The sequence below is a fragment of the Pristiophorus japonicus genome, chromosome 16, assembly GCF_044704955.1.
Source record: "Pristiophorus japonicus isolate sPriJap1 chromosome 16, sPriJap1.hap1, whole genome shotgun sequence".
Lineage (NCBI taxonomy): Eukaryota > Metazoa > Chordata > Chondrichthyes > Pristiophoridae > Pristiophorus > Pristiophorus japonicus.
The window spans coordinates 71,029,066-71,037,785 of NC_091992.1; the positions used below are offsets into that span (position 1 = coordinate 71,029,066).

The 8,720-nt window shown below is 46.9% G+C and overlaps 1 protein-coding gene across 1 annotated transcript in view; it reads left to right on the forward strand.

The window, feature by feature from the left end:
* The window catches only part of LOC139226185 (LLGL scribble cell polarity complex component 2-like), a 64,532-nt gene that overhangs the window by 55,095 nt on the left and 717 nt on the right, over positions 1 to 8,720 (forward strand). Inside the window, exon 5 of the mRNA XM_070856818.1 lies at positions 8,484 to 8,565. Within this exon, the coding sequence (XP_070712919.1) occupies positions 8,484 to 8,565 (82 nt within the window). The remainder of the gene's footprint in view (positions 1 to 8,483; positions 8,566 to 8,720) is intronic.

The window sequence follows — 8,720 nt, forward strand, 5'->3', positions numbered from 1 at the left end:
GGAGTGCAGGTCCACAGATCCCTGAAGATAGCAGGTCAGGTAGATAAGGTGGTTAAGAAGGCATATGGAATACTTGCCTTTATTAGCCGAGGCATAGAATACAAGAGCAGGGAGGTTATGCTGGAACTGTATAAAACACTAGTTAGATCACAGCTAACGTACTGCGTGCAGTTCTGGTCACCACATTACAGGAAAGATGTGATTGCACTGGAGAGTGCAGAGGAGATTTACGAGGGTGTTGCCTGGACTGGAGAATTTTAGCTATGAAGAACGATTGCATAGACTGGGTTTGTTTTCTTTGGAACAGAGGAGGCTGAGGGGAGACCTTATTGAGGTGTATAAAATTATGAGGGGCCTAGATAGAGGGGTCAACAACCGGGGCATAGATTTAAAGTACAAAAGCAAAATACTGCTGATGCTGGCATCTGGAATAAAAACTGAGAATGCCGGAAATCTGAGCAGATTTAAAGTAATTGGTAGGAAGTTTAGAGGGGATTTGAGGGGAAATGTTTTAACCCAGAGGATGGGGGTGGGTCTGGAACTCGCTCCGAGGGTGGTCGAGGCAGAAACAAATAGATACAAATGGGTATGATCTGATAGCCATTACGGAGATGTGGTTGCAAGGTGACCAGGACTGGGAACTAAATATTCAGGGGTACTTGATAATTCGGAAGGACAGACAGAAAGGAAAAGGTGAGGTAGCTCTGTTCATTAAGGATGGGATCAGTGCATTAGTGAGAAACTATATTGGCTCAGGGGATCAAGATGTTGAATCAGTTTGGGTGGAGATAAGGAATAATAAGAGGAAAAAGTCATTGGGCATCATCTATAGGCCCCTTAACAGTAGCTATACTGTTGGATGGAGTATAAATCAAGAAATAATGGAGGCTTGTAATAAAGGAAGGGCAATAATAATCATGGGTGATTTTAATCTTCATATTGATTGGACAAAACAAATTGACCATGGGAGTCTTGAGGAGGAGTTCATAGAGCGTATCCGGGATAGTTTCCTTGAACAGTACGTTGCAGAACCAACCAGGAAGCAGGCTATCTTAGATTTGGTACTGTGTACTGTGATCACCCCAACCTCTGTCGTTAAACTGCAGTATGCGGACAATGCCTGCGTCTGCACACATAGAGGCTGAACTCCAGGATATAGTCGATGTATTCAGAGGCATATGAAAGTATGGGCCTTACGCTTAACATCCGTAAGACACAGGTCCTCCACCAGCCTGTCCTCGCTGCACAGCACTGCCTTCAGTCATCAAGATCCACGGCGCAGCCCTCCACAACATGGACGATTCCCCATACCTCGGGAGCCTCTTGTCAACAAAAGCAAACAGCGATGCAGAGATTCAACAACCTGAGGAAAAGGGTGTTCGAAGACCAGGCCCTCAAAACTACCACCAAGCTCATGGTCTACAGGGCTGTAGTAATACCCGCTCTCCTGTATGGATCTGAGGCATGGACAATGTACAGAAGACAGGCGCACCAACATCAATGTCCTCGCTCAGGCTAACGTTCCCAGCATTGAAGCACTGACTACACTCGATCAGTTTCGCTGGGCAGACCACATAGTTTGCATGCCAGACACGAGGCTCCCTAAGCAATTGCTCTATGCGGAGCTCTTTCACGGCAAATGAACCAAAGGTGGGCAGCGGGAACGTTACAAGGACACCCTCAAAGCCTCCCTGGTAAAGTGCGATATCCCCACTGACACCTGGGAGACCCTGGCCGAAGACCGCCTGAGGTGGAGAAAGTGCATCTGGGAGGGCATTGAGCTCTTCGAGTCTCAACGCTGCGAGCGTGAAGAGGTCAGGTGCAGGCAGTGGAAGGAGCATGCAGAAAACCAGTCCTATCCTCCCTTCCCCCGATGAATGTCTATCCCACCTGTGACTGAGTCTGTGGTTCTCATATTGGACTGTACAACCACCAAAGAACTCGTGTTAAGAGTGGAAGCAAGTCTTCCTCGATTCCGAGGGACTGCGTATGATGATGACTGTGTAATGAGGCAGGATTAATAAATAATCTTGTAGTAAAAGATCCTCCAGGAATGAGTGACCATATGATTCAATTTCAAATTCAGTTGGAGGGTGAGAAAGTTGGTTCTCAAACCAAGGTCCTAAGCTTAAATAAAGGAGACTACAAAGGTATGAAGGCAGAGTTGGCTAAAGTGGACTGGGAAAATAGATTAAAGTGTGGTACGGTTGATGAGGAGTGGCAGAAATTTAAGGAGATATTTCATAACGTGTAACAAAAAAATATCCCAATGAGAAGGAAAGACTAAGAAAAGGGATAACTATCCGTGGCTAACCAAGGAAATAAGGGAGGGTATCAAACTGAAAACCAGGGCATGCAATGTGGCCAAGACTAGTGGGAGGCCAGAGGATTGGGAAATTTTTAAAAGCCAGCAGAGAATGACAAAATATGATTAAAAAAGGAAGACAGATTATGAAAGTAATCTAGCACGAAATATAAAAACAGATAGTAAGAGTTTCTACAGGTATATAAAAAGGAAAAGAGTAGCTAAAATAAATGCTGGTCCCCTGGAGGATGAGACTGGGGAATTAATAATGGAGAACAGGGAAACGGCAGAGACGTTGAACAAATATTTTGTCTTGGTCTTCACGGTAGGAAACACTAAAAACATCCCAATAGTAGATAATCAAGCAGATATAGGGAGGGAGGAACATAATATAATCACCATCACTAGTGAAGTAGTACTCGGTAAAATAATGGGACTAAAAGCAGACAAGTCCCCTGGACCTGATGGTTTACATCCTAGGATCTTAAAAGAAGTGGCTGCAGAGATGGTGGATGTATTGGTTGTAATCTACCAAAATTCCTTGGATTCTGGGCCGGTCCCAGCAGATTGGAAAACTGCAAATGTAACGTCCCTATTCTTAAAAAAAAAAAGAGGAGGCAGGCAAAAAGTGGGGAACTATAGACCAGTTAGCCTAACATCTGTCATTGGGAAAATGCTGGAGTCCATTAAGGAAGCAGTAGCAGGACATTTGGAAAAGCCTGATTTAATCAAGCAGAGTCAGCATGGTTTTATGAAAGGGAAATCTTGTTTGACAAATTTGCTGGAGTTCTTTGAGCATGTAACGAACAAGGTGGATAAGGGGAAACCAGTGGATGTGGTGTATTTGGATTTCCAGAAAGCATTTGATAAGGTGCCACCTTTATATAAAAAATAAGTTAATACCGAGGCACTTAAAGACCCAGCTAGGAGAGCCCTATACAGCCAACGCCTCACAGCCAATCTGGCGTGTCTTGATGACCCTGAGATGCTGAATGCCCACAGCACTTGGTCTGCCCTCCAGGCCTCTATAACTAGTGCCTATGAAAGGACACTTGATTACTCAAACAGAAAACACCAGGACTGGTTTGATGAAAACAAATCAGGAGATCCAAGAATTAATAGATCGCAAACGCAAAGCATTTCTGAGCCTCGAGCAACAACCCAACTCTGGAGCTGCAAAGCAACATTACAGACGGCTCAAGGCTAAGGTTCAACAAAAAACCCGGCACATAAAGAACAACTAGCTGACAGCCACAACATGCGAGGATTCTTCATTGCAGTCAAGGCCACCTACAGTCCAAACTCCCAAGGCTCCACCCCACTCCGGGGAAACACTCATCAAGGACACCGAGGCTGTCGGGGCCCGCTGGAAGGAGTACTTTGAAGATCTCCTCAATCGAGACTGTCTTTGACTCGAGTGTTCTCAACTCCATCCCGCAGCATGCGACCCGCCACCACCTCAGTGAAACCCCAATGCTGCATGAGGTAGACAAAGCCATAAAACAGCTCAAGAATAACAAGACTATGGGTGCGGATGGTATTCCTGCTGAGGTGCTAAAATATGGTGGAGAGGCGCTGTTGGCGCAGATACGTGACCTCATCTCATTTGGAGGGAGGAGAGCATGCCGGGAGATCTCCGATACAGTGATCGTGTCCATTTTTAAAAAGGGGAACAAATCCGACTGCGGCAACTACAGGGGAATCTCCCTGCTATCAGCCACTGGGAAAGTTGTCGCTAAAGTTCTCCTCAATTGTCTTCTCCCTGTGGCCAAGGAGCTCCTCCCGGAGTCGCAGTGTGGATTTTGTCCCCGACGGGGAATGATGGACGTGATCTTTGCAGCACGACAACTGCAGGAAAAATGCAGGGAGCAGCGCCAGCCCTTATACATGGCCTTTTTCAATCTCACAAAGACCTTTGACACTGTCGACCATGAGGGTTTATGGAGTGTCCTCCTCCGTTTTAGATGCCCTCAAAAGTTTGTCAACATCCTTCGCCTGCTCCACGATGACATGCAGGCCGTGATCCTTACCAGCGGTTCCATGACAGATTCAATCCACATCTGGACTGGGGCCAAACAGGGCTGCATCATCGCTCCAACCCTCTTCTCAATCTTCATCGCCGCCATGCTCCACCTCAGTCAACAAGCTCCCCACTGGAGTGGAACTAAACTACAGAACCAGTGGCAAGCTGTTTAACCTATGCCGCCTCCAGGCCAGGTCCAAGATCACCACAACCTCTGTCGTTGAGCTACAGTACGCGGACGACGCCTGCGTCTGCGCACCTTCTGAGACTGAACTCCAGGATATAGTCGATGTATTCACAGTCTTATGCAAGCATAGGACTTGCGCTTAACATCCGTAAGACAAAGGTCCTCCACCAGCCTGTCCTCGCCGCACAGCACTGCCCCCCAGTCATCAAGATCCACAGCGAGGCCCTGGACAACGTGGACCATTTCCCATACCTTGGGAGCCTCTTGTCAACAAAGGCAGACATTGGTGCGGAGATTCAACATCGCCGCCAGTGCAGCCTTCGGCCGCCTGAGGTAAAGAGTGTTTGAAGACCAGGCCCTCAACCCTACCACTAAGCTCATGGTCTACAGGGCTGTAGTAATACTCTGCCTCCTGTATGGATCAGAGGCATGGACAATGTACAGAAGACACCTCAAGTCGCTGGTGATATATCACCAACGATGTTCCGCAAGATCCTGCATATCCCCTGGGAGGACAGACGCACCAACATCAGTGTCCTCGCCCAGGCTAACATCACCAGCATTGAAGCACTGACCACACTTGATCAACTTCGCCGGGCAGACACTTAGTTCGCATGCCAGACCGAGACTCCCCAAGCAATTGCTCAAAGCGGAGCTCCTTCATGTCAAACGAGCCAAAGGTGGGCAGCGGAAGCATTACAAGGACACCCTCAAAGCCTCCCTGGTGAAGTGCGACATCACCACTGATACCTGGGAGACCCTGGCCGAAGACCGCCCGAGGTGGAGAAAGTACATCCGGGGGGGCGTTGAGCTCTTCGAATCTCAACGCTGCGAGCGTGAAGAGGTCAGGCGCAGGCAGCGGAAGGAACGTGCGGCAAACCAGTCCCACCGCCCCCTTCCCTCGACGAATGTCTGTCCCGCCTGTGACAGGGTCTGTGGCTCTCATATTGGACTGTTCAGCCACCAAAGAATTCACTTTAGAAGTGGCAGCAAGTCTTCCTCGATTCCGAGCGACTGCCTTTGATGACATAAAAGGTTACTGCACAAGATAAAAGCTCACAGGGTTGTGGGTAATATATTAGCATTGGTGGAAGATTGGTTAACAGGAAAGAGAGTCGGGATAAATGGGTCATTTTCGTGTTGGCAAACGGTGACTAGTGGGGTGCCACAGGATTCGGTGCTGGGTCCTCAACTATTTACAATCTATATTAATGACTTGGATGAAGGGAGCGAGTGTAATGTAGCCAAGTTTGCTGCTGATACAAAGATGGGTAGGAAAGCAAATTGTGAGGAGGACACAAAAAATCTGCAAAGGGATATAAACAGGCTAAGTGAGCGGGCAAAAATTTGGCAGATGGAGTATAATGTGGGAAAATGTGAGGTTTTCCACTTCGACAGAAGTAATAGAAAAGCAAATTATAATTTAAATGGAGAAAAATTGCAAAGTGCTTCAGAACAGAGGGATCTGGGAGTCCTTGTGCATGAAACACAAAAAGTTAGTATGCAGGTACAGCAAGTAATCAGGAAGGCAAATGGAATGATGGCCTTTATTGCAAGGGGGATAGAGTATAAAAGCAGAGAAGTCCTGCTACAACTGTACAGGGTATTGGTGAGGCCACACCTGGAGTACTGCATACAGTTTTGGTCTCCGTATTTAAGGAAGGATATACTTGCATTGGAGGCTGTTCAGAGAAGGTTCGCTAGGTTGATTCCGGAGATAAGGGCGTTGACTTATGAGGATAGGTTGGGCCTATACTCATGTCAGAAGAATGAGAGGTGATCTTATTGAAATATAAGATAATGAGGGGGCTCGATGAGGTGGATGCAGGGAGGATATTTCCACTCATAGGGGAAACTAAAACTAGGGGACATAGTCTTAGAATAAGGGGCTGCCCTTTTAAACCGGAGATGAGAAATTTCTTCTCCGAGGGTTGTAAATCTGGAATTCTCTGCCTCAAGAGAGCTGTGGAGGCTGGGTCATTGAATATATTTAAGGCGGAGAGAGACAGATTTTTGGGCGATAAGGGAGTAAAGGGTGATGGGGAGTGGGCGGGGAAGTGGAGCTGAGTCCATGATCAGATCAGCCATGATATTGAATGGCTGAGCAGGCTCGAGGGGCCAAATGGCCTACTCCTGCTCCTATTTCTTATGTTCTTAAACCATCCCCACATTTTAAAAAGTACTTGGATGTGTACTTGAAGTGCCGTAACCTACAGGGTTACAAACCAAGAGCTGGAAAGTGGGATTAGGCTGGATAGCTCTTTGTTGGCCGGCGTGGACACGATGGGCTGAATGGCCGCCTTCCATATTGTAATTTTCTGTGATTCTATCATTAACATTGAATCCATGTTCCTAATTGAGCAGTTTTCCTGAGGAAATACTTGAGTACTTTCAAATGTTTAAGATTGGAGAAAACATTTGGACGTTACCAGTATTGAAGTTGATAGAGTGGTTGCAGCACAGAGAAAGGCCCATCGAGCCCATGCCGGCTCTCTGCAAGAGAGCACCTCAGCCAGCCCCACTCCCCCGCCCTTTCCCCATAGCCTTGCCTTTTTTTTCTTTCAGGTATTTATCCAATTCGGATTTGAAAGCCACGATTGAGTCTGTCTCCACCACCCTTTCATACAGTGCATTCCAGATCCTAACCACTCGCTGCATCAAAATGTTTTTTCTTGTGTTGCCTTTGGTTCTTTTGCCAATTGCCTTAAATCTGTGGCCTCTGGTTCTCAACCCTTCTGCCAATGGGAGCAGTTTCTATCTATTCTGTCCAGACCCCTCGTGATTTTAAACCCCTCAACCTTCTCTGCTTTAAGAACAACCCCAGCTTCTCCAGTCTATCCACGTAACTGGTCCGTCATCCCTGGAACCATTCTCGTAAATTGTTTCTGCGCCCTCTCCAAGGTCTTCACATCCTTCCTAAAGTGCGGTGCCCAGAATTGGACACAGTACTCCAGTTGAGATCAAACCAGTGTTTTATAAAGGTTCATCAAAATCTTTGTACTCTATACCTCTCCATGAAGCCCAGGATCCCGTAAGCTTTTTCAACCGCTTTCTCAACCTGCCCTGCCACCTTCAACAATTTATGCACACGGGTCTCTCTATTCATGCACCCACTTTAGGATTGTACCATTTAGTTTATATTGCCTCTCCTCATTCTTTCTACCAAAATGTATCACTTCGCACTTTTCTGTGTTAAGTTTCACCTGCCACGTGTCCGCCCGTTTCACCAGCCTGGCTGTGTCTTTCTGAACTCTATCCCTCTCCTCCTCACTGTCACTATACTTCCAAGTTTTGTGTCATCAGCAGATTTTGAAATTGTGCTCTGTGTACCCCAAGTCATTAATTAATATACATCAAGAAAAGTACCAAAAAGGTCCAGTGGCGGCCGCTGGATCTGCCGTGGTTGCTGCTGCTTATTTATCTGGGAAACTCGGTGACCAAAACCCGGGGTTTGAATCGGCCTTTCTTGTGTTGGTTAAAAGCCTTTTCCCAGCACTCGGTTCATGGAATTGCATCGAGTCTGCACCACAGAAATGGATAAATGCAGGTGTTTATGCTCCCACAAACCTCCCACTCCTTCATCTAACCCCATCAGCACATCCTTCTAACAGCTCAACTCCCATTCTGTGAGGTCTGTTTTCAAGCTAAAACTCCATTTTAGGCACATTAGAGAGGCATTTCCCCTTGAACCCTTCTCCATCTCCAGTGGGACTGAAGCCAGTCAGATTCTGGTACTGGCTGACTGGACATTGCCCAAGGATGGGCGATGAACAGTGTTCGTTGGGAGTGTGTCAGCCATCTTATTTCAAGTTGTGAGCCCATGGTTTCAGAAATGGCGAACTCTCTATTTTAAGTTGTGAATTAAGTTATGAAATACTTCAGAACTTTATAAAAATGGTGCGTACTTGAGTTAAAAGTTATGAAAAAGGTTTGTGCTAAAAGCTGTGGTCCTTGACCTGTGACTTTAGCTACGGAGCGCCGGAGGTGGAGATCATGGGCTTGCACGAGGAGAATGCAGCAGTGACCCAAATTCACTTTCTACCAGAACAGGTAATTCGCGCTCTCTCTCTCTCTCTCTCTCTCTCTCTCTCTCTCTCTCTCTCTCTCCTCCATCTCTCTCTCTCTCTCTCTCTCTCCTCCATCTCTCTCTCTCTCTCTCTCTCTCTCTCTCCTCCATCTCTCTCTCTCTCCTCCATCTCTCTCTC